The following is a 25,452-nucleotide window of genomic DNA, read 5'->3' on the forward strand; positions in this document are numbered from 1 at the left end:
AGCAGCCAGCCTATGCCACGGCCACAGCAACGCCAGATCTGAGCTGTGTCTGCAACCTACACCATAGCTCACAGAAATGCTGGATCCTTAACCCACTGAGCGAGGCCAGGGATCAAACCCACAACCTCATGCTTCCTAGTCGGATTCGTTAACCACTGAGCCACAACAGGAACTCCCATTTGAGCCTTTCTATAGCTCTTCCCTGGCTCTGAAAGCCTTTGGTCCTGAGCTTGGGAATGTAGTAATAATAATCAGAATTGACATTTGTTGAGTGTTTTCTGGATTGGACATTGTTCTAAGCCCTTTAAAATGTATGACAACTCTAAGAATTAGGTACTATCATTGGCCTCATTTTACAGAGGAGGAAACTGAGACCCAGAGGAAATAGGTGATTTTTCCAAGATTGCGTACCTCATATGGCAGAGCTGGGATTCAAACCTGGGTGGTCAGATGCCAGACCCAGAATTCTTAATCTTGACTTGTGACAAATTATGTCCTCTTTCTGTGCTCCAGTTTCCGATCTTATAAAATAAAAGTGCTAGCCTTCCTTCTAGGGTCATTGTGTAGATCAAATGAATTAATACATATGCTTAGAACTGTGTCTGGCACAGAGTAAGGGATCGATTAATGTTAGCTATTATACTGATTATTATTATGATGCCACGCAGAATCTGCCATATGACAAGCTTAAAGGTTCCTATGTCTACAAACTGAGTTTTTTAAAGCAAAGGTCATAAATCCAGCCAAAGGAATAAACCTCTAATGGCGTAATATTTGATAGCTGATGAAAGAGACATGGGATGGAGAGGGCCTTTGAGGACCCCCTCGGAACTCTACTCATAGGGAAAAGTTGAGGTGCATTATCTGATGCTGGCCTCCAGGGGGAGCCCTTCCAACAGATTGAGGAAACAGGCTGATGATCCCTCTCCATTTCTCCACCAGACAGGGGACCAGATTGTCGAAGTCAATGGCATCGACTTCTCCAACCTGGACCACAAAGAGGTGAGATGTGGCTTTTTCACCTGCTGGTCACAATCCTCTCTGCCCTCCTCTTCTCACCCTCTCCCACTTGCCACAGTGTTTGAAACCCGCGCTCTCCAGAGCCCTGGTCTGCTCTGGTCTGTCAGGCCTCAGCTAACTGTCTTCCTGTCCCCACAGGCCGTGAACGTGCTGAAAAGTAGCCGTAGCCTGACCATCTCCATTGTAGCTGGAGCGGTAAGTCCAGAATGAGCTGGTGGGGGCCCCAGGACCCCTGATCTGCAGCCCAGCTTCTCAGACCCCTGATCTCTGCCTCATACTTCTGGGAAGGGCCAAGGGGTCTCCTTCCCTGAAGCTCTGCCAGCAGAGGGGGAGGATCTCTGTCCAGCCAGAAGTTTGGGTCAGAGAGAGCAGAACCCCCAGTGTTGGAGTTTCCGTTGTGGCTTAGCAGTAACGAACCTGACTGGTATCCATGAGGATGCAGGTTCAATCCCTGGCCTCACTCAGTGGGTTCAGGGATCCAGCGTTGCCATGAGCTGTGGTGTAGGTCACAGACGTGGCTTTGATCTTCCATTGCTGTGGCTGTGGCATAGTCCCACAGCCGTGGCTCCAGTTCGACCCCTAGCCTAGGAACTTCCATGTGCCAAGGTTGTGGCCCTAAAAAAAAAAAAAAATATGAAGAAGCTCCAGTGTCTGACACAGGGGTGCCACAGTGATGAGAAGAAAACTCGCATCCTGGCTCCCAAACCTGTGGCAGTGGACACCCAGTTTCCCAGGGCACTGAACAGGGGGCCTCTTTTCTCCCCACGAGGGCCGGGAGCTGTTCATGACAGACCGGGAGCGGCTGGCTGAGGTCCGGCAGCGTGAGCTACAGCGGCAGGAGCTTCTGATGCAGAAGCGGCTGGCGATGGAATCCAACAAGATCCTCCAGGAGCAGCAGGAGATGGAGCGGCAGTGAGTGTGGCCACCCAGGATGCCCCTGCCCTGCCCTCCCGGACCACCATATGCCCCCAGCTGCCTTGCTCCCTGCCCTTGCCTCCTGGGCCAACTTCATCCTCTCCCTTCGAGACCTGTCTTCAGACCAGATGGGTTCAGGGGAAGCGTCCCCTGCCTCCAGGCCACAGGGCTCCTCCCTCCTTGCCAAGGAGAGCCCCTGATTTCCAAGACCCAGAAACAGAGAAAATAAGGATGCTATAGCAGGAGGCTAGCCTTTGCCAAGTACCAGCCAGGTGGCTGGCGTTGTGCTAGGGCCATGTTTATGTTCTTTCACTTAAGACCCATAAGAGCCCTGGGAGATGGATGGTATTAACCCATTTTACAGGTCAGGAGATCGAGACCTAGGTCACACCACTTGTGCCCAAAGTCAGACGTGGCCAGGCTGCAGAATTCACACCCAGGCAGTTTGGCTGCCCCATCTATGGTGATGAGAACCATGCTCCACCAGCCCCAGAGTGGCTGGGAAGATGACTGAGAGAATAAATGGGACAAGCAATTCACAAATCAAAAATATTGTCAAAATCCCAATCCAGATGCATTCTAAGAGCGTAATAAGAATTTAGGAGTCACTTTGCTGTACAGCAGAAATTGACAGAACATAGTAAATCAACTACAATTTTTTTATAAAAGAATTTAGGAAAGGAAAGCGGACAGGATCCTTTCATCTCCCCCATCACAGAGTTAGACTGGAGAGCCACGCCCGGGGGTACCTCTGCCCATTACCCTGGTCTTGGTTAGCAGCCCCAGCTTTGCCCCTAGGGTCTGGGACCCTCCTCTGGGGAGGACTTCACTCAGTCAGACACTTTATCCTGGCATTTAGAGGTGGCTCCATGGAGTGTGGTCTGCACTGACCTGCCTCCAGTCTCCTGCAGCACAGAATCTCTGCTCAGTGGTGCCAAACAAAGATACCCCAAAATACCAGACCCAGGATTTCCCATCATGGTGCAACAGAAGCAAATCCGACCAGGAACCATGAGCTTTCAGGTTCAATCCCTAGCCTTGCTCAGTGGGTTAAGGATCTGGCTTTGCCGTGAGCTGTGGTGTAGGTCTCAGATGCGGCTCGGATCTGGCATCGCTGTGGCTCTGGCACAGGCCAGCAACTGTAGCCTTGATTAGATCCCTAGCCTGGAACCTCCATATGCTGCAGGTGTGGCCCTAAAAAAAAAAAAAAGAAAAACACCAGGCCCAGACTTCTTTGGACCAACTTCCCCAGCATCCAATTCTAGACCAGGCATCCTTAGAAGGGAGCCTGGAAGAAATACTTACAATGTTTCTCAAATGAGAGATTAGCTACAAGGAAGAGTTAACTTCTCCTGCATAGACTCCAACATGCCAACCTGCATTTGTGTCTCAGAAGGAAGAAGGAAATTGCCCAGAAGGCAGCAGAGGAAAATGAGAGATACCGGAAGGAGATGGAACAGTGAGTGCCTTGGCCCCACGTGTCTGTGTGTGGACATAAGTGTGCCCCCAGAGTGTGGCCAGCCAGAGGCCACCTCCAGGCCCAGTTTACCTGACCCCCTTGGACCCTGGTGGTGCCTCCTTTATTTGTAGCTCTTCCATAATCCTAGTAAAATCCATCATATTAAGGTAACTGGAACACAGCCTTCTATTTGCCAGGGTGGCTATTCACACTCGATTTAAAATACAAGTGCCAGGGACTTGTTTTCTTCACTGCCCTTAGGACCACGTGGCTTCTCCCCAGGCTAGTTAGGGTTCCCCAACAGGCAGAAGGCGGGCCTGCGAGGGTTCTGACTCCAGTTACAGGTGTGGGCGCCTTATTTCAGAATCGTGGAGGAGGAAGAGAAGTTTAAGAAGCAGTGGGAAGAAGACTGGGGCTCAAAGGAACAGCTGCTGTCGCCTAAAACCATCACTGCCGAGGTGCACCCAGTACCCCTTCGCAAGCCAAAGTGTATGTACCATGTGCCAGGGAGGGGGTGGGGGTGGGCTTCCTTCTGGGGCCTGGGGGTCTACACAGAGGTACAGATCTGCCTGCACCCACTACCACCTGCCCAGGTGAATAGGCTTTGGCTCTCTTCATGGAGGGGCAGCCACGTGCCAGGGGCTGTCTGCCAGGGCACTAGGTGAGATCTGCCTGCTCTCCCTGTCCCTGCTGGGGGCCTGCTGCCAGGCTCTCCCCATGACACAGACTCAGGCGTGTGCCCTAGGACTGATGAAGAGGGTCAGGGGATCTGGGGCACATGTGAACTGCTCGTGGGACTGTCACCTTAGTTCGTTGGATGTCATGTCCTTCTTGCCGGCTCTGAGTTGGGGCAAGGGTAAAACAGCAGCAAGAAAGCCGGGAAGGGGCTTATATGAGAGGCGGAGTCTGGTGGTCCACACCTGATGGGTGACTGCAGGAGGCACTTACCTAAAGTGCCCCTACCACCTGCCTCCCTGTGTGTGGACCGCAGTCCCCCCTCTCCAAGGATGGAGTCGGGAGAGGACTATGGGCCCCTCCCAGGCACCAAACGTTGGCCATCCTGGGACCTCAGCAGCCTCTGCCCCTCCCATCTCCTTACATCTGTCCTGTGTTCCCAGCTCCGCTTTCAGTCCAGGCCCCCACCGACTGCTCCCCTGTCCCCCTGCTCTCCACTCTGGCTGGTAGGATGTCTCTTCAAGGGGAAGCCCACACCACTAGGCAGAGTGGGGGGCTCTGTCTCAGTGCTTCTTCAGTGGGCTGGGCGTGGGGAGTCCGGAGCAAGGAAGCTTGGGGACCATGGCGATCACAGGTCCTGGATGCCTGGTTGAGCCTTTACTCTGACGTTACCGCTGTTCTGATTGGTCCTTGACATGGAACAGATTCTATCCCAGCTGATGGAGCTCAGCTGACCTGGGGCCCTCCCAATATAGGATGAATCTGCACCCAAGAACCAAGGTTCCCTACTTCTGCTGTGTGGCAGCTATTTGTGATTCTGTGATGGGGTCCGGACAGCTCTGGTCCCAACTTTGGATCATACCTGAGCCCTAAGGAAACATCACCTTGTCAACACAGGCCACTTGGGTCAATGAAGAGGCTCAGGACATGTGGATAGCTCAGGGCAAACAGCTCCCAGCACATTCCTTGCTGGCACTGGGGCACCATGTCGTCTCGGGTCCTCTCCCAAGGACAAAGCACACTCTCATCAACTGTCCCTATGACATTCGGTATTAGTAGAGGATGTGGCCAGAGCTTAATTCCTGGTGAATAATCTATGTTTTAGACAGGGAGCTAATTTGCTCTTAGCAGTGAAATAGGAGCTTCCGAAGGAGAAAAATCGATTTTAATTACTTTGCATGAAAGTAATCCTAGTCAATTTACTACCTTCCTAGAGATCGGGTCTTGGCTTCGGAGCAAACACACCCTCTCAGAAACAGTAGAAAATAAAAACTCTTTCTCTAGCTGTCTATTTAGGGTGGTTTTTTTTTTTTTAACCAAATCAAACTTCTCGCATAAAAGGAGCAAGAACTTGCCCTGTGCTCAAGATATAAATGTTTTCTAAGGGAACATCACGAAGCATATGATCGATGACCAGAGTCTGCCAGTCTGAACTGAAGCAGCTGCTGCCTTCATCCATCTCCATTTGCATCGGCAATTTAATTCAACGTTGGAGATTAGTCAAATGCAGGAAGGCCTCTGAGCCAGCTTGATTCCTGCCCTCTCCCCATTCCTGGAATGGTCTTGGCCCTGTTGGGCCAACAGAACCAGGCTGCAGCCAGCCCCTCCCTGACCACTTGGGGGTCCAGTCAGCTGACTCAGGTGCCTGTGCATTTTTTTTCCATTTTTTATAGTGATTTTTATTTTTTCCATTATAGCTGGTTTACAGTGTTCTGTCACTTTTCTACTGTACAGCAAGGTGACCCAGTTATACATGCATGTATACATTCTTTTTTCTCACATTATCATCCTCCATCATAAGTGACTAGATATAGTTCCCAGTGCTACACAGCAGGATCTCATTGCTTATCCATTCCAAAGGCAATAGTTTGCATCTGTTAACCCCAAATTCCCAGGCCATCCCACTCCCCTCCCCACCCTTGGCAACCACAAGTCTGTTCTCCAAGTCCATGAGTTTCTTTTCTGTGAAATGGTTCATTTGTGCTATATATTAGATTCCAGATATAAGTGATATCATATGGTATTTGTCTTTCTCTTTCTGACTTCCTTCACTGAGTATGAGAGTCTTTAGTTCCATCCATGTTGCTGCAAATGGCATGATTTTGTTCTTTTTTATGGCTGAGTAGTATTCCATTGTGTACATATACCACATTTTCTTAATCCAGTCATCTGTCAATGGACATTTAAGTTGTGGACCTCGCATTTTCAAACAGATAGGCAAGAATGTGGAGCATCTCTTGCCTGGAAAATAACGCCACTCATCCTAATGACAGGGGTGGGACAGACTGCTCCACTCCCCACTATGTGTCCCAGGGGCTTTGCTGCCACCCCCACCCCTGTGACCAACCCAGCAGAACCCCAACATTGCACTGAGCCCTCAGAGCTGGGACACACTGTCACAGAGGCCCCAGGATAGCTTTCCTTAGCTAAAGCAGTGGAGGGGAGGGGCAGAGGGATCCCAGACTAGATCCCGGACTGGAAGGAGGCTTGAGAGATAAAGAAGTTTAAATAAGAGATTTCCATCTAGGCTTTTCTCCTCATCAAGGACCCATCTATGAGCCGCCACCCCCATTAGACCCCATGGTTTTGAGGTTGAGTCTTTTTTCCTACATAACTATTAAGTAATCATTTGTATTCACTGTTTTATTAAGTCATCCCCCTTGTTAGCAAGAAAGCATCAGTGCTCCATTGTTGAATCAATATAAACCAAGCCAAAAGCAAAGGAATTTACTCATAGCCTTTTCATAGGTTAATGAGAAAATTCTTCTAATCAATATTTTGAGACATTATTAGGCAGCTCATAGTGGACTCAAACACTACTTTCCAGAGCCCCAGGGAGGCCAGAGTCTGGAAAGGATGGTTTGCTGTTCTCCACATTAGGTCAAAATTCATATCTTCCTAACCACACGTGCCCCCTTTAACCCCATGGGCTCTCCTTACTTCCTCGGAGTCCTGAACTTCCATCTGCTGCCACACACACAGTTCCAATGTCCCCTGGGGACCCAGAGCGCCAAGGATGGTCAGAAGAAGCCAAGAGGCTCTGTTCTGCCATTGCAAGCCCTTGGCTTACACGTCACCAGCACTGTACCTCCCAAGGTTCAGCCAAACTTGAAAATGGTCGTCAAGCTGCTGTCAGATCCGAGGTCCCTGTTGTTAGCCCATTTTACAGATGGAGAAACGAGAGCTTCCAAGGTTGAAAGCACTGGATGCACCATCCCAGAGCAAGAACCCTTTGCTGTTCTTGCCCCCGACCTCCCAGCTCCCAAGAAGGAACCTGGTCACAGGCCTCCATGCTCCCACAAGCACCTCTGTCCTCTCCATCTCCCAAGTCCCTCTTGGTTCACCAGCTTCCTCCTCTTTTCCCGGGTAGATAATCTGGACATGGACCCCGAGTCTGACCCGGCAGACGACCTGGATGGAGGCACGGAGAAGCAGGGAGAGCAGGTTTGCAGCCCCCGCTTTGCTCCCTGGCCTTGCTGCTCTGCTTGCCCTGCCTGCCTCCTCCTGCCATCCCTGCAGACACCCAGCTCCAAGGGGCCAGTACATGGTAGGGATCACTGGAGTCTGTGACGCTCCTCTAAGCCCCAGTTTGGTCCAGCATTGCACACAGAACCTTGAGGACAAAACTCAAGGTCAGGCTGAAGTGTCAGCAGGTGTATACCAGCACGCGTGAACCGCTGATTTAAACATTTAATTCTGCCCAAGCCCAAGTCCTTCCTCTGCTGCTCTGGCCTCTCCCCTAGGACTCCCCAGACCTCCCCAGCATCCAGCAACTAAACAGGTAGTGCAAGGTCCAGCAGGGGGCTTTCAAGATCCCAAGATCTGTTCCAGAACTCAGGTTGGTCAAGGGTGTGTAATTAAGCCATCATCTCTGGCCAGGGAGCTTCAGCTCTGAGGTCTTGGCCTGTCTGCCATGCTGTTGCCTGGGGAAGGCAGGGGGCTGGGACCTTGATGACCTGGCCTGGGTGAGGATATGTTATTCTGGGGCAGGTCTCCAGCCCGGTGCTGCCTGAGCATCCTTTCCAGAGCTGACCCTGCCACTGCCTTCTTTTTCCATCTTGAAAGCAGAGGACATGGTCTGCCTTGTGAGACAAGACAGTTTTGTTCTGTTTGATGGTCTTTCTAGGTAGGGACCCAGGCTCCCTTTTGTTTTGGGTCATTTCTTGGATGGAGGGACCTGACATCGGTCAGAAGAGGCCTTGTTCAAGGGGGCTTTGTGTTTGCAGACTATGGCTCTTATTGGGAAAATCTTATCCTGGGCTTTCTCTTTGACTTTCTGGCACTGACTTCTGAAGCCAGTGTCCTGGGGGAGGCAGCTGACAGTGGCCCCGGGAATCAGGCCATTTCTCAGGTGGTCTTGGGCCTCGTTTACAATCCAGGTGAGGCCAGGTAAGTGGAGAGTCGGATAGAGGATGCGGTTCTGCTGTTGGATTTCCCAAGGCTGCTCATCATCTTACAAAGCCATGCCTTCCTTGGGAACCCAGCTCCGGGCTGCTGCCCATGGATGCTCTGGCTGAGCTGAACTTCCTCTCATCCCTTTGTTCTCTTTGTTCTTCTAGCTTTTGGGTGGTTTTATCGTTACGATGGCAAATTCCCAACCATCCGGAAGGTAGGCCAGGACTGAGTGCTGTTTGCTGCTGAGTTTGCCGTGGGTTTTGACCTTTTCCAAGCATTGTCTTCTTTTTCTTTCACACCTCTCAGTGACCACCTGTTCATTGGCGGGGAGGGACTAACCCCATCTGAGCCTCTTTGTCAAGCTGATGCCAGATGGCGGGGCCTGTCACAGAGGCATCATCAGGGGATGTGTTCATGGGCTGAGACCTGCCCAGGTACCATCAGGTACCCCCTGGGTTGGCACCAGCCCCACTGGGCACAGGGTGGGGCAGGGCCATGGCTGGAAGCTTCTACTTTGTTTCTCTGTCATTAGAAACAGGCCAAGAACAGAAGTCAAGGTCAGACAAAGTGAAAAATCAGGTTGCATGCACACCATGCAGGTTATGGGCTCGACTATGCCGGACATAGACTGGCTGCCAAGGTGGGGTTTTTGCCGCCTCGGGTTGGGTTAAAGAGCCACACCAATCCTGGCTCTCAGAAATTTCTCCGCATGTGCCCAGGATAATGCATTTTTCTGACCTCTGGGGCCTTGAATGTTCTCCCTAAATCCTATTATTGCTATCTCCAGGCCCCATAAAACCCCCTCGCCTTTTTCTTTCTAAATCACTCTGGCATCTGATTATGAAAATGCTGCTGTTAATATTTGTAGATTGGACATTCGAAATGACTTGGTATTTGGAAATCAGGCATCAGCATAAATCTGGGTGAACTAATTGAGGTGTTATCATTCCACTGGCTCTTTCTGGCAGGATGTCAGTTCCCCAGAAACCAAAGCACTGGCAGCTGAGTGACCTTGGTGATAGGTAACGTCTCCCTGCCTGTAAAATGGGAATGTGTGACATGCTGGAAACATCTACCCCCTTCCTCTAACCTGGTACTGTTAAGATAATAGAAAGCTCTGTCATTCCTGACAGAGGTGAACGTCTTCGCCTAGGAACACAGATCATGATCTGTATGGCACTGAATCGACTTAGAGCCTCTCAGGGGATTCTTTGCTATATCACCCTGGTCTCAGAAAGAACTTGGTCTCATGAGACTGTCCTTTTCATTTTGTGGACTGACTCTGGCTTAGGATGTCTCATTGGGTTCAATTCCTCCTTCTTCTCTATGTATCATCTCTGCTAGGAAGGACAACACATGCACACACGCACACACACACACACACAGGACTTTACTTGAAAAAGTGGTAAAAAGAAATGGTTAGGTAAATTCTTTTCCAAGCACAAATAACTGGGTACATGTATAAGAACTAGCATCAAAAAAAAAAAAAAAATGGAGTTCCCATCCCGGCTTAGCAGAAAATGAATCTATTATCCATGAGGATGCGGGTTTAACCCCTGGCCTCACTCAGTGGGTTAAGAATCCAGCGTTGCCATGGGCTGTGGTGTAGGTCCGATTCAATCCCTAGCCTGAGAACCCCCATCTGCCGCATGTTCGGCCCTAAAAGACCAAAAAAAAAAAAAAAAAGAACTAGCGTCTTCTCCATCAACATCACCCACCTCCCATCAGCAATCATGTCACTTGAAAATTGCTGTTGGTATGTTGGTAAAGAGAAAGGTCTGTCTCCTCCTACTCCTTAGTCCAGCCGTTCCAGAAGAGCTGGTATTTTGGTTTTCCTTCCAAAAGACAGTGCTTCTAGGTAGAAGCAAGAGCACCTCCCCCACTCCCCCCACCCCCGCCACCTGCCCTTCCTCTCGGTCTGGACCGCAAAGGATATTTGCCATGAATTTAATTGACGGCTAAAGGACAACAGAATCACATCCTTCACAGTGGCTCTGAAAGTCCAATGACATTTTTTCCTAGAGTCACGTGACATGCTTTGTGTCTCAGAAGCTGGAACACCCCGTCCCCAGGTATTGCAAGTGGCCTTCTATGGCCATGGTCAGTAATGCACATGATTCGCCTTATTTGAAAAGATAACTACTTGGTGTCTTGAGCCCTCTCGGGCTCAGAACACCCAGACCTGTGGCTCCACAAAGTCTACTCCAGCATCCGAAGGATTCATGGCTCTGACTCAGCCCTTTCCCCAGCACTGCTTGAGTAAATCATGAAGACCAGCCCTACTTGCAGGAGCCTGCAGTCTGGCAGGGGAGGCAGATTTCCACACAGCTAAGTAGCTCATATGGACAAGGCTAGTGTGAGATCAAGATGTAATGCTATGGGGCAACTTGCCTTTCCACATCCATAAACAGGTGCTGCCTTCTTGGTGATGGAATGGAAACTGTCACATCCACCTGTCCCAGCCAGGAGCCCTAGCTCTAAAATCGTGTGTGTGTATGGCTTTTTTTTTTTTTTTTTTTTTTTTTAACCAGTAAAATGACCATGCCTGTTCTAGTGGTCCCTATGGGATGCCATGCCTTTATTCTAATGAGCTACCATTAGGCAGGATGTTTCTGGCTCCTCTTGGGCAACTGTCTGAATCTATAACATGATGGTGGGGATTCATCTATCAACTGAACCGAGAGTCTAGTGAACAGGGTAGGAAGGAACCAAGCAGGATGGAGGCAGGGAGAACCACCTTCTTGAGTGGCTCATGGACCACTTGGGGAGGGTGTCTCTCCCACGGTGCCCTGATGAGCTGGGGCAACGGGAGCATGTTGGGAGGGAGTGTCTGCCTCTCCCTCTGCCAGCCCCCTCCTGTGGGCCCCATCCATTGTGCCTGGGCGATGGGAGACTGGCTTCATGTTACCTGTGCACAGAGATGAAGTTTGTCTTTAGAAGGGGAGGCAGAAGGACTTGGCGACAGGGCCATAGGGACCCATCAAGCCCCTCCAGCTGTGGACAATGCTGTGTCCATTGCTGGGAAACTCAACTCCTCATTGCCTGGATGCTGGCATGATACAGGAATTCTGGGAGCAGGCACCAGGAAGGCTGGTAGGGGGTGGGGTTAGCTCAGTGTACACGCAGGTTTTCTCCTTCCCCCAGGAATTGCCCAGGGTGTCGACTCCCTCTGCCGGCCCCTCTCCTGTGAGCCCATCCTTTGTGCTTGTGTGCTGGGAGCTGACGCTCCCTCCTAACATGCTCCCATTGCCCCCAGCTCATCAGGGCACTGTAGGACAACCGTGGGACCTGGAAGACTCAGGTCCAAATCCTGGCGCCATCACTTACTAGATGTTCAGCATCATGCAAGGGACTTCGCCTCTCTGAGCCTCAGCTCCTCCATCAAGAGAAAGGGGGTGATACCCACATATGAGATCATCGCGTAAATCCTTGGGCACATAGGTAGCCCATAAATCGTAATGCTCTTCCTTCCTTACTCCTTGGCTTCCCTGCAAGTTCATGGGTGAAACAACAAGGAAAGCAGGCTTTGTGGGTCTAATTCCAACAGAAAAAGCAGCCTGTTTGCCCTGTGTCTCCCTCCCTGAGTCCTGTTGAACCCTGATGGCCAGTGAAAAGCAGTTAGGCTGTCCTCCCCGCCTTGCCCTTCCCACCTTCTCCCAATCCTGTGGTTTCTCGGTCTAGGCCTAAGCCCAGGGGCCTGATTCGGAGGGGACAGTGGGTTTGGACTCTGTAGGAGGAAATGGTCTGGAGTTTAAGCATCAGGCCAAAGTCTGATGTCTCAGCGCTGGCCTCCCAGGTCTGAGGCTGACACCCTTCTCCTCTAGCTCAGGACGGAAGATCTCTGTGAATGAGCTTAGCCAGCTCTCCCAGGTCATGTCTAGAATCTATCAGGATGCATCTGTGGTGTCTGAATATCCAGATGATAGAGAAGGCATTTGACAGATGCTAGGAAATAATTACAATGGGTTTTTGTTTTTGTTTTTGCCTTTTTTGGGGGCTACACTGGCAGCATGTGTAGCCAGTAGCCAGTGTACCTAGGCTAGGGGTCGAATCGGAGCTATGGCTGCCAGCCTACGCCACAGTCACAGCAATGCCAGATCTGAACTGCGTCTGTGACCCACACCACAGCCCACAGCAACACCAGATCCCTGACACACTGAGTGAGGGCAGGGATCTCGAACCCACATCCTCATGGGTACTAGTCAGATTCGTTTCTACTGCGCCACAATAGGAACTCCCTGCAATGCCTTTTTAAAATACAGCCCGTTGACACCTCAAAGCTCATTCTCAGATGTTATTTCATTGGCTCTAGGTGGCAAACCTGTGGGGTAAGTATTTCCCCCATTTTGGAGATGAGTTAAATCAGGCCCAGAGAGGTTAAGGAATTTAGCCAAAGTCACACAGCTTGTCTGGACTAGTAAGCCAGTTCTCCTGGCTGGCAAAGGGAATTCGTCTCACTCCGCGTACTCACTCCAGGATGGGTAGCAGCATCCTACCTGTCCTAAACCTAAGATCTGGTGCCCAGTGTGGTGGGGCCGAGCTGAGGGAGGGGCTCACCATGGGATGGTTGCCTGCTGTCATCTGAGGACAGAATACCCTGTGTGCCGTGGTGCATGGGTGTCGACACTACCTTCTAACCCTTGTCATATAAACAACACTACCTCTGCTCAGAAAGGGAAAGATAAGAAGAAAGCCAAGTATGATAGCCTGCAGGAGTTGAGAAAGAATAAGAAGGAACTGGAGTTTGAGCAAAAGCTTTACAAAGAGAAAGAGGAAATGCTGGAGAAGGAAAAGCAACTGAAGATCAACCGGCTGGCCCAGGAGGTACGTGTCCTGCTCCCAGGCTGGCCGGGCATCCCTGGGAATGCACTGTGGTTGGTCCCCACCAGGTTCCCAGGGAACCGGCTGGAGTTGTTCTTCCCAGAACACGTCCAAGGATGGAGTGAGCCTGGCCCCTCTCCAGGCTGGAGGGTGAGATCTTCCCACCTATCCAGAGTCGTCTGAGACTAGCTTCTGGCTTAGGTGTGTGTTTGGGGTTGAGGCTGGCCCCCTCGCTCAGGAGCTAGCCTCTCTGCCCAGATTATAGGCCTTGGGTTAGCGAGAGGTTTGAGTCTCCTCTGCCCCCTACCAACCAGAGTATGAGCCTAAGGAAATGCCTCTCCACCCTTGGCGTGGCGATGAAGCTGGTCTCCCTGTGCAGATGAGGCTGAGGCAAACCCTTCTGCTCAGACTGTGGATCTGAAGTTAGCTTTCTACCCACCTGTCATTAGATCTATCAGTTTATGAAGTTCCCTTCATGGCTCACTGGTTGATGAACCTGACAGGATCCATGAGGTTGCAAGTTCGATCCCTGGCCTCTCTGAGTGGGTTAAGGATCTGGCGTTGCTGTGAGCTGTGGTGTAGGTTGCAGACGTGGCCCTGGGAACTTCCATATGCTGCGGGTGTGGCCCTAAAAAAATAATAATAATAATTTTAAAAAGATCTGGTCAATTTGATACTCGCCTCCCCAACTCAGGTTATAGCTCCAAGACCAGTTTTCCCCAATCTGCCTTAGATCTAAAGGTATGAGTCTAAAACTAACCCCTTTGTGCAGTGGGATGTCTGAGGGTCTCCTCACTTAATCAGGCTGTGAGTTTGAGGCTCCCCCCAGTCAACAGAGGATGTGTCTAAGGCTAGACCTCTTCAACTCCAGGATGTATCTAAAGCTGCCCCCTTCAAAACATGGCAAAAAGTAGTCTTCCAGGAGTTCCCTGGTGGCCTAGCAGGTTAAGGATCTGGTGTTGTCACTGCTGTGGCGCAGGTTCAATCCCTGGCTTCCGCGTGCTGTGGGTGAACCAAAAAAAGAGTAGTAGTCTCCCAGCACAAGTAATTCCCATTTCCTAGGTGAGTTGGGTGACTTTCACTCCCTAGCTGTTGGCGATATTATTGTTTTTGCTTCTCTTTAATGCTTCCACGAATCAGAATGCCAAGCTGATTAGATTACAAACCCAGAGAAGTCCTGGAAAATGTGAAGTGCATTAGATCTGGCATTAGGAACAAATTAGCTACAAAATTAAACATAAAATTGAACTTGTGCTTCTGAGGACAAGGCAGCCTGGAGGGAAAAAAAAAAAAAAAAGAGTAAAATTTGGAATGTGCTGGGAGCCTACAAAAAGACCACTTTTGGAGAATCACAAGAGCCTCAGGGTTGGTAGGGGTCAGAGTGCCAGCTAATCCCACATAATGCATAAGCCCCTTCTCTGATTTTGCCTATACCTGCTGTTAGTCAGCCTGACACCCCAAAACTTCCTCCGCCTTATTTCCACCTTCTCTGGGACCAGCTGGAACGGGTCTTTTTCTAAGTAGTTGACATATTCAGCAGAAGTGCTTTTTGGTTTTTTCAAAGAAGTGCTTCTGTGCTCCTGACTCAAGTGTGTCTTTTGTCCTGTCCATTTTGCGCCGACCTTGGGTCCCAGGTGTCCGAGACAGAGCGGGAAGACCTTGAGGAATCGGAAAAGATTCAGTATTGGGTGGAAAGGCTCTGTCAGACGCGCCTGGAGCAGATTTCCTCTGCTGATAATGAGATCTCAGAGGTAACAGAGCCCCTTTTTCCACATGGACCCTCTTGCTGCCTTCAGAACCATCCACCTTGGGGAGAGCGGAAGGCAGGATGGCCACTGGCGAGCTTCACTGTCCAGGGCTGCCTACCAGCCCACTCCCCATTCCTCCCTGGAGAAGGGGGATGTATCTGCATTTCTGGGCTTCTCTCCAGAGTGACCAGTAAGTCCCAGTTCATCTGGGATGATCCCATAACTCTTGCCTTAGCATAATTCCTAAGAGTGCCCTTTTAGCCATCAAGGGTGTTCCAGGTTAGATGCTAAATTATATGGTCATCTTCTTATCACCTACATAACTCGGGATTCTTCTGCATTTGGACACTCCCTACTGACCACTGGGTATGGAATTAGCTAGGCATCCAGGTGGCAGAGAAGTGACACCCCCATGGTTCTCTTTTGAGGATGGTTCTCCAGCAGCAAGAGAAACAGAAGAGCATTATATGTGTTGTATTGTCAAGTAGGGTGCCAGGCAGATGATTACAGAACTTCCTTGCAACCCCCCGCCCCAGATGACCACAGGGCCTCCGCCTCCCCCACCTTCTGTGTCCCCCTTGGCGCCACCCCTGAGACGCTTTGCAGGTGGGCTGCACCTTCACACCACTGACCTGGATGACATCCCCTTGGACATGTTCTACTATCCCCCCAAGACTGCCTCCGCCTTGCCTGTGATGCCCCACCCTCCACCCTCCAACCCACCCTGCAAGGTCCCCGCACCCCCTGTCCTTCCGTCATCCGGCCTCATGAGTGCCTCCTCTTCGCCCTGGGTGCAGCGCACTCCACCCCCCATTCCCATCCCTCCCCCACCATCCATTCCCACCCAAGACCTCACTCCTACCCGCCCACTGCCCTCGGCGCTGGAAGAGGCTCTGGGCAACCACACCTTCCGCGCTGGGGACCTAGGCAATCCAGCAGAGAACTGGGAGGCAAAGAACCACGGTGGGAAGCCTGCCAACTCTCCGGTCCCTGAACGGAACTTCCCACCCACCCCCAAGGTACTACCTCTTTTCTGCATGCTATGCTGGGGAACCGCAAGAGGAGGCAGGGCTCCTGTTTCCCATGTCCTCCTCTGCTCCTGTGAGTGAGGGCAGGGAGAGATATCACCCAAGCCCACCTTCCAGGAACAAGCTCCCCAGCCTGCATGTCGTGGAGGTCCTGCATGTATATGTTTTCTGCTGACTTTGAAGTGCTGTAGTTTATGGTGAATTGCCCGTGATTCTTGAGTAGCAGTATCAATGTTGATTGCTCTCTCTTTGCACCTCTTGCCTAGTATGGGCTGGTAACATTCAATGTGATATTTATAGGGCTCCGTTAATGAATACCCAGCACTCTTTATATATGACAGTCAGTCATTTCTTGATATAGCTCAGAAAGCCTTGAATGGGGGGAATGAATCCTCATGTTAACAGGGGAAAATGGAGATGGGAAGCAGGGGGGCAATATTGGGCTCCATAAATGAGGTGATAACACCGTCCAAGGCAGAATTAGAACATTACTGTGCCATTTTTCTATGGCACTAGGCAACTACATTAGCTTGAAGTATAATACCCCAAAATTTCTGGCCAACTTCCAGCTACAGAAAGAAAAAAAAAAATGAAGATGGATGGTTCCTAGAAAGCTTCAAATTCACTACTAAAAGACTTAGGGGTTTTTCTCTTGGATGTCAGCAGGCCAAACAGTGATCTTTCTCAAAAAGACATTTCTCATTCGTTGTTCTTAATCCAAAGACTAAAAGGCAATCCCCAAGGAAGACACTGAGCTTTAATCCTTTGGAGGGAAAAACAAAATATTTCTCTGCCCCAGTAGCCATGAGGCCAAGACTTTGGTCCAAACTAAAGCAGCTCATGTTGTCTAAGAGTAGGGGTCTGGGGAGAGGGCAGTCAGTAGTACCAGATCAGCTCTTTTTCTTAAACTTTCCTGCATGGATTTGAGTTCCTGCATGAAGTGCAGAATAAACATCTCAGAGCATTCAGGAGAGCCTGGGGGAAGGAAGGCAGGAGGGAAGGAAGTGCCAGATGCTGGCGAGGCTGCAGCTTCCAGCAGGAGACTCTCAGAGGGCCTCTCGCTGAAGTCCTGAGCCCTGATCTCTGACTGAGCAAAGCCCGTCTGCTCCAGGGAGGCGTCTCCACCCCCACCCCCTGCCCAGCCTGAGCAGATTTGCAGGGGGCTGAGTTAGCCTGGCATAGAGGTCCATATCCTTCTTGTGAGTGGCCCCCACCAAGAGGGAGAGCAGCTTTTCTCAACAAATTCAATTCAGTAATTGATTGAGCACCTTGCTTGTGCTTCTCTGCACAGGCAGAGGGGAGCAGTGCTGAAGAGGACACAGAGGCGGTTGGCCACTTGGGCTCTCCAGGACTTAGCCATCTGAAGTACTAGTGGCCAACCAGGCAGGATTCAGCCATAAAAAGGGCTTGTCTAGATGCTGTGGAAGGGCGTCATTTTAATGGGAGGGTGAAGGCGCCTCTGTAGAGCCGAGCCTTGAGGGATGGTGATACCTGGAGGATAGCAGAGAGGTATCACAGGTGCAGGGGACATACAGATAACCAGAAGGAACTGCCTGGGTTTGACTCTTGGCTCAGTCACTGATTGGATGACTTTGGGCATGCGTTACTTCATCTTTCTGAGCCTGGGTATCCTTATCCATAAAAACGGGAATACTAATGGCACCTGCTTATTATGAAGATCAAATGCGTTAATACATGAACTCAGGGAGTTCCCATTGTGGCGCAACAGAACAAATCCAACTAGTATCCATGAGGATGTGGGTTTGATCCCTGGCCTTGCCCATTGGATCAGGGATCTGGCATTGCCGTGAGCTGTGGCATACATCACCGTAACCTGCGTTGCTGTGGCTGTGGTGTAGGCGGGCAGCTGCAGCTCCGATTTGATCCCTAGCCTGAGAACTATATGCCACAGGTGCAGCCCTAAAAAGCAAAAAACAACAAAAAAACCAACATGAACTCATTCTAAGTTAATACTTGAATGGCAGGCACATACGATTGCTCAGTAGACATTAGCTATGATCCCGGACAGATCAGTGTACAAGAAAATTTGGGTGAAGCTGAAAACATGAAGTCAGAGGTAAACTGCGACCTTTTGAGTGAGGGTCGAGATTCAAAAAAAGGAGCCAATTTTCTGGGCTTCCTCCAGGCATCACCAAGTTTCCGCTTAATTCCCAATTAGAGCAGAGAGAAGGTTAACAGCTTCCCCCACAGGAGGAGCCTCTGAAGAACCGGACCCTAAATGTCTTAAGCAGCATCAAAGCCAGGGTTGTCTCTGATGCAAAGGCCAAGGGTCAGCTGCTTTGGTTCACTTCATCCCACCTGCATCAGCATTTTGGCCCTTGCACAACCTCCCGCTCTCTGCATGCTCCTGGCCATTGATCATCGCATGGCTGGAGGAAGCGTGGGTGATCCCACATCTGCACTGTCTGCCCTGCCACCAGCAGGTCTCAGGCAGTGGAAGCAAACACCTACCTACGTCAGTTCGGCATCTGTGCCTGCCACACTGGCACCTGCCCGGGGAAGCATTCCAGGGCCATTCCTATTCCCAGGCACTGCCCCATGCACCCACCATAGTGCTGAGTCATCCATTTGTTCATGCAACATGTTCAGTGAGCACCTACTGTATGCCAGACACTGTGCTGGGCACCGGAGAACCACCACAAAAGTCCGGGGCTGAGTCTGCTGGGTGGACAGACAAGTAAGCAGGAAGCTATCCTGCTGCTGTGGGGATGAGGGAAATGCAGGTGCTATGATGAGGGGAGGGCGGGGAGAGGAAAAGATCCAGGAGTGCTTCCTAAAGGCGGTCATTCCCAAGCTCACCCCTGGGCAGGAAAAGCAGGAGGGAAGAGCGTGTGCATGAGCCTCTAGGCAAGAAAGCCTGGCATTTCGGAGCCTCAAGTCATGCAGGGGGAGAAAGGTGAAAAGGAGAGAGGGCAGAGGCCACCAAGGGAGGCAGAGAGGCTCATGGGGTCAAACCAAGGAGCTCAGTCGTTGGTGGAGACCCATGCAGGGCTCAGGGCAGGGTCGTGATCTGATTCTTCTTGCCCAAGATGATCAAGTGGGTTAGACCAAAGCAGGCATGTTGCATCAGCTCTCCTGGATGCTGCTCTTACTGGTCCCCTCCCAAACCCCCGCCTCCAGAGACTCTGCCCACCCACCAGGAATAGCAGGTGCTGCGTATGCAGTCCAGAAACGGCAGCTGCCTCCTTAGGGACAGAGGAGGCTGGACGAAACCCATGGCCCCTGAGAAAGAGCCTTGCAAGTGTATCCTCTGAGAGACAGTGCCTGCTGGCACCCCCGTTAACAGGCTCTGACTCAAGTCCCTGATTCCTCAGAGCCACCCAGTAGTTTCCGTGGCCTTGGGACACCTTGCAGCCAATGGACTTCTTGTGTCTCTGCTAAAGCTCACTCCCCTGGGATATGTGGCAGGGTGAAGAGACCAGGCTGGCTCAGCTTGAGCATGGTGTGAACTTGCCTGTGTGTCAAAGTGCCACAGTTGGCCTGGGCCACCCCCACCATGACTTCACATGGGTCTCTCTTTAAACTAACCCCTGTAGACATTTTGCCCAAGCCCACAGCCTCCACGAGGTCCAGGCGTGTCCACCATCTCCAAACCTGTCATGGTCCACCAGGAGCCCAACTTCATCTACAGGCCAGCTGTGAAATCCGAGGTCCTGGTAAGCCCTGCGGGTCCCCTCCGAGGCATCTCTGGAGGAGCAGGCAAGGGCTGTCTCCCCTGGCTTCTGCTGCCTCTAGGGAAAGCGTGAGATGGGATACCAACTCACATAAGATGCCAGCTTGTAACCTTCTCATTAAGGGGCGAATCCACGTGAGTGTAAATGGGTATTGACACAACCAGCAAAATTCCTGCTCCTTGCTTCACCTAACAGCCCAGTGTGCCATCTAAAATAATATGAACAGGGGGTTCCCATCGTGGCTCCGTGGTTAACAAACCTGACTAGCATCCATGAGGACGCAGGTTTGATCCCTGGCCTTGCTCAGTGGGTTAAGGATCCGGCATTGCCGTGAGCTGTGGTGAAGGTCGAAGAAGTGGCTCAGATCCTGCGTGGCTGTGTCTCTGGCGTAGGCCGGCAGCTAGAGCTCTGATTAGACCCCTGGCCTGGGAACTGCCATATGCTGTGGGTGCGGCCCTAAAAAAACAAAAAGACAATAATAATAATAATAATAATAATCTGAACAGCTCAGATTATTACAAGCCTACCACGAGTCAGGCTCCGCATGGCTTCATTTAATCCTCACAACAATCCAGTGAAAGGGCTCCTGTCATTATTCCCATTTAGCACCTGAGGAAACAGACAGTGAGGTTAAGCAGGTTGCCCAAGGCAGAGCCAGGACTGTCTGTTTACTCCAGAGTCTTTCAGACTCTTACCTACCCGCCATTTTGCCAGAACCTACAGGGATTCCAGCTGCGCCAGCCTCTGCCCCTAATGGGCCAAAGCGGGTTTTATGTCTCACTTCTCGATGGGGCTGGGAGTGTGTGGTGTGGTCTTGGGGGAGGGTCTGCCCACTGCTGGTCACCTACACTGAGCGAGCTGGGGACTCAGATGCATCCCCCCCAGGGGCGCTGGCCACTCACTGGCCTCCCACCCCAGTGGGAAGGGTTATGCCAGAGTTTATATTCCCCTTTCAAGGAAACCCTATCCAAATGTCAGGACAGGACAGCTCAGATACTTATTTTGAGCTTTAGCTGTCCTGTCAGCTCCCCAAAGAGCAAACTTCATGCTCCTGTGACAGCTGCTGACATATCCGCATTGTGTCTTCAGGCTGATGGCAAGGGGTGGTGTCGACTTAACTAGGACTGGGTAGCATCTGGGGGGCCCCTGATGTAAATCAGACTGTGTCTGTCTGGGGAGGGATGTTGGCTTGACAGCCCCAGGCTGGCAGGCTCGGGGTCTGACACCAGGGGGCAGCCTAGAACTACTGGTAATGTCCAGTGTGGAATTATTTTCTTTTTCTGGCAGCCACAGGAGATGTTGAAGAGGATGGTGGTTTATCAGACAGCATTCCGACAAGTAAAATGATACCCGCCGTGCGTCTGTGGTCCTCCCCGCCACCTCCTCCCTCTCCCACTCTGACCTCTCTCTGGGAGTGCCTGTCCGCTCGGAGGTGGCCCCATGCGCCCTCCTTAGGGAGCCTCTCTTCAGAACTGCATGCCCCGTTGCCTGTGGTCAGGGAGTGGGAAGGGTCTCATGTCAGGCGGGGACCCTGGGCTAGGAAGATGCCATGCCCAAGCTGAGAAAGCAGCAGGGTCCCTGGGGGCTTGCTTCTCTTGCTGCTGGTTGTTCATAGAGGAGCAGGCAGGGGGAACCCTCAGGGCACAGAGGCCAAGACGGGTACTTGCTCCAGCCTGGGAGAGAGTCAGACAGAGCACTGGGGATAGAAAAGCTGGGCTTCGTCTGCAGAGCCTGAACCTGGCCACAGGTGGCCGCTTGGAGCACCTGAGACAGGGCCTAAAAGACCCAAGCCTGTGGTCAATGAGACCTTCAGCAAGGCCAACACTGCCTGCCCAGACCACCTAGACATCAGCGGGTGCTCCTGCCAGCCACAGCCGCCCACTCCTTTGGAACAGTGCAGGGTTCAAGGTCCTGAGATTTTCAAAGGCTTTCTGTAGCTTCCTGCTTCTCCAGGCGGGGGCGCTCTGTCTGAGCTACCAACCTCCTCCCTGCATCACCCAGGCGAACCACACCTGCCCCTCACTCTCTCCCCAACCTCTCACCTATTCATCATCCTCTGCCCTCAGGGGCCTCTGCTCTGTCATCCTAACACCCTCCTTTTGCTTCCAGGATTTCCGGAAATACGAGGAAGGCTTTGACCCCTGCTCCATGGTGAGAGATAGCTTGCCTCCCCCAGGAGTAGCCCCAGGAGTGGGGGGTGGGGGATACAATGTACAGTGTTTGGTGGTGGTGTGTTCTGGGCTCCGGGGGTCCTGAGGAGGTAGCAGGGCTTGTGAAGAGCCCCTAGGAGGCCCCAACTGCTCTTTCCTGTGAAGGCTGCTTTCTAACAGCTTCCACTGTGAACTCTGTGGGCCATGTGTGGGCACACGTGCGCGTGCGTGTGTGTGTGTGGTTTATAACTACAGTTAAACACTTGCTGAGCGCTAACCAGGAACTGTGCTGTGTGTTTACAAGGTAGGCTCTCACCCAGTCCTCACAATAGTCCCAGGGAAAAAGGACCTGGGATTCGTGTGGCCGTATCTTTGTGTGTGTGTGTGTGTGTGTGTGTGTGTCCGAGGGGCCCCCAGTTGAAGACTGATGGGGGTGGGGCTGGGCAGGGTCCCCTTGTCCACATATTCTGTGGGGCCTGATGTCCTACAGGTGCCTGGCGTTCCCATCCCCCCTGCCCCACCTCCATCCTTGAGACAGATTCAAAGCTCCCATCGTCTTTCTCTCTAGTTCACCCCAGAGCAGATCGTAGGGAAGGATGTCCGGCTCCTGCGCATTAAGAAGGTACCTGGGTGCATGGAAGTTGGGTGGGGACCACCCTTTTCTGTGCCCCCAGCCATCTCGGTCCCCTGCTTCTCCCACTCTCAAGGTGGTTCCTGGAGGACCTCTCAGACCCCCACTCTCCTCTGTCCCCCTGGGGGTGTCCCCTCCTGTGGTGGGACCACACATTACACTGGGTATCCATGCCCCACTTTCTCCCTGACAGCACTGCCGTTGCCCCCATGGCTTCTTCCACCTTCTCTGTGGCCTTGACAAGAGGCTTCTGGGTGCCTAGGTGCCCACGGTCTGTTCTCTGCTTGGGTTCAAAGGCCTGTTTTTCTCTTACCAGGAGGGACCCTTAGACCTGGCCCTGGAAGGCGGTGTGGACTCCCCAATCGGGAAGGTGGTCGTCTCAGCTGTTTACGAGGGTGGAGCTGCTGAGCGGCACGGTGAGTGGAGACCAGCCACAGCCTGGTTTGGGAATGGTGTGATGGTTATATAGGGTCCTCCAGAAAAGCGCTGCTGGGAGTGGCCTGACACTTCTGAAGAATCCTCTCCCAGGAGATCCAGTCATGGCTCAGTGGAAACAAATCTGACTAGTATCTGTGAGGATGCGGGTTCAAGCCCTGACCTTGCTCAGTGGGTTAAGGATCTGGCATTGCCATGAGTGGTGTAGGTCACAGACGTGGCTCAGATCTGGCGTGGCTGAGGCGTAGGCCAATGGCTACAGCTCTGATTCAGCCCTTAGCCTGGGAACCTCCATATGCCGCGGGTGCAGCCCTAAAAAGACAAAAACGAAAGAATGCTCTCCCACCTCCAGATCTGCCCACCTATCCATCTAGTTCCGCACATTGCCCGCAGACATATGATGGTGCCAGGACCTGCAGACACACAGCCAACCAGTCACCACTCTGTGCTCCAGGGGCTCCCCGCCTAGTGGTGAAAACATCTTCAGCAGCACCAGATACTGACAATAAGGGTCTGGACTGCTGCGGGCTAGCAATGATTTATTCTTCCAAGACTAGGTGGTTTTTTCAGGGCTCCCCAGTCCTTTGTGGAGGAATAGGGGCCCTTGAAGGGGGAGCCCCAGCCCCCTCACCTTTGCAGGCCAGAGCGGGAATCCCGGGATCAGATCCCTTCTCGGCAGTCAGAGACTAGAGCCTGTCCCACAAGTGCTAGGTGACAGAATGGAGGAAGGGTGCCGGCCCATGGCAGGAGGTGGAGTGATGAGAAAGCCACCTGGTCACACTGGCAGCAGGCTTCTGTGGCTCACTAGGGTGAGTCTGGCTTTGCCACCTTTGGTGACCTTGGTGACCTTGGAGACACTCTGAGCCTTCATTTCAGCTATAGGAAAGGAGGCCTGCCAGGCTAGGCAGCTGCCATAGCCCACTGCTACTTGCCAGGCCTGCACACTCCTTCTCTGTCCTCATTTCTTGTGCCAATTGCAGGAGGCTTGATGCTTGGCTCCACCTGTCTGCCATGTCTAACAGGGAAAGGGGACCAGGATGGGTGGGTGACTTCCTGGGCCCTCCTTACCTTACAAAGCCCCAGCCCAACCACAGCCTTATTGACCCCAAGCCTCCATCTTTGGTTTGTACAAGATGAAAATGTGGGAGTTAAGAACCTGACATAGTGTCTGTGAGGATGCAAGTTCGATCCCTGGCCTCACTCAGTGGGTTAAGGATCCTGTGTTGCTGTGAACTGTCGTGTAGGTGGCAGATATGGCTTGGATCTGGCGTTACTGTGGCTGTGGTGTAAGCCGGCAGTTACAGCTCTGATTCAACCCCTAGCCTGGGAACCTCCATATGTCGTGGGTGCAGCCCTAAAAAGACAAAACCAAACCAAAACAAACAAACAAAAAAACCAACTTATGAAAAATGCTGTGAAGAAAAAGACCAGGATACTACAAAAAATAAGAAAGATCTACTTGAGACTGAGTGGGGATCAGAGAAGACCTCTCTGAGGAGGAGGCATTTCAGCTCAGTACTGGAAGAACAGAAGAAAGAGAGAGGAGGGAAATGTTCCAGGTGGAACAGCATGTGAAAGCTCTGAGGCAGGAAAGAGCTCTATCTGCTTAGGGACATAAAGCTGATCGGCACAGCTGGAGCACAGAGAGGGGCGGCTCACAGAACTAGCTCGTGTTTCTGGTAACCTCACTGAAAATGCACACCTGCCTCCCTGTGCACTCAGAGGCCCGTATGAAAGCCAGGGTGGCAATCATTCATCACTAGTGTCCCGAATCTGCTGAGCAGGGGCAAGGGTGTGCGGATGGGGTGGAAAGGAAGCGCCCTTTGAGTAACCTAGTGGGTTGTTTGCCCTCGTGCTTTCTGAGCTCATGTGAGCTTTCAGAATCCAAGAGCCAGGCCCCTGCTGTGCCCCTACAGTGACGCCCCCTTTTCCACATACAGCCCAGTGGGTCAACCAGCCTTCCCTTCCTGCAGGTGGCATTGTGAAAGGGGATGAGGTCATGGCCATCAATGGCAAGATCATAACAGACTACACCCTGGCTGAGGCTGAGGCCGCCCTGCAGAAGGCCTGGAATCAGGGGGTAAGAACAAACCCGCTCCCTTCCCCCCTCCCTTGCCTGCCTGCCTCAGACCTTGGCTTCTGCATCTGGGCCTTACCATCAGGGGGCCCCATCCCAGTGTGGATATCCAAAGACCGGGCAACCCTGGGATGACATTTATATACCCCATCCAACAATGGTCTTTTGTTATTATTATTATTAATATTAAAGTATAGTTGATTTACAGTCTAAATTTGTGCTATTTTCTGCTGTACTGCAAATGGATCCAGTTTTATATATATATATATATATATATATATATATACATACATACACATATTCTTTTTCTCCAGCCAATGGTCTTAATCTGACAAGAATAGGATTCAGAAAAATACAAGTCAGTTTCTGACCCTGAGTCCAAAAAGCAAGTGGCCCAAATCGA

At 51.7% G+C, this 25,452-nt stretch overlaps 1 protein-coding gene across 3 annotated transcripts in view; it reads left to right on the forward strand.

Annotated features, from left to right (window-relative positions):
• Nucleotides 1–25,452, forward strand: part of USH1C (USH1 protein network component harmonin) — a 53,472-nt gene that overhangs the window by 23,828 nt on the left and 4,192 nt on the right. Inside the window, exons 10-23 of one of the 3 annotated variants that reach the window (XM_085011928.1) lie at nucleotides 943–1,002; nucleotides 1,159–1,215; nucleotides 1,790–1,932; nucleotides 3,329–3,394; nucleotides 3,759–3,883; nucleotides 7,440–7,513; nucleotides 14,920–15,036; nucleotides 15,570–16,052; nucleotides 19,619–19,738; nucleotides 21,044–21,094; nucleotides 21,866–21,907; nucleotides 22,475–22,528; nucleotides 22,854–22,953; nucleotides 24,946–25,052. In XM_085011928.1, coding sequence (XP_084868054.1) covers nucleotides 943–1,002; nucleotides 1,159–1,215; nucleotides 1,790–1,932; nucleotides 3,329–3,394; nucleotides 3,759–3,883; nucleotides 7,440–7,513; nucleotides 14,920–15,036; nucleotides 15,570–16,052; nucleotides 19,619–19,738; nucleotides 21,044–21,094; nucleotides 21,866–21,907; nucleotides 22,475–22,528; nucleotides 22,854–22,953; nucleotides 24,946–25,052 — 1,599 coding nt within the window. Of the gene's footprint in view, nucleotides 1–942; nucleotides 1,003–1,158; nucleotides 1,216–1,789; nucleotides 1,933–3,328; nucleotides 3,395–3,758; nucleotides 3,884–7,439; nucleotides 7,514–12,934; nucleotides 13,289–14,919; nucleotides 15,037–15,569; nucleotides 16,053–19,618; nucleotides 19,739–21,043; nucleotides 21,095–21,865; nucleotides 21,908–22,474; nucleotides 22,529–22,853; nucleotides 22,954–24,945; nucleotides 25,053–25,452 lie in introns of those variants that run through there. The other 2 variants (XM_085011929.1, XM_085011930.1) reach the window with 2 other exon arrangements.

The sequence above is a fragment of the Sus scrofa genome, chromosome 2 (assembly GCF_054392235.1).
Source record: "Sus scrofa isolate SSC_HxYL_T2T_F1_AM1 chromosome 2, Sscrofa_HxYL_maternal_Yorkshire_Landrace_v2.0, whole genome shotgun sequence".
Taxonomy (NCBI): Eukaryota; Metazoa; Chordata; class Mammalia; order Artiodactyla; family Suidae; genus Sus; species Sus scrofa.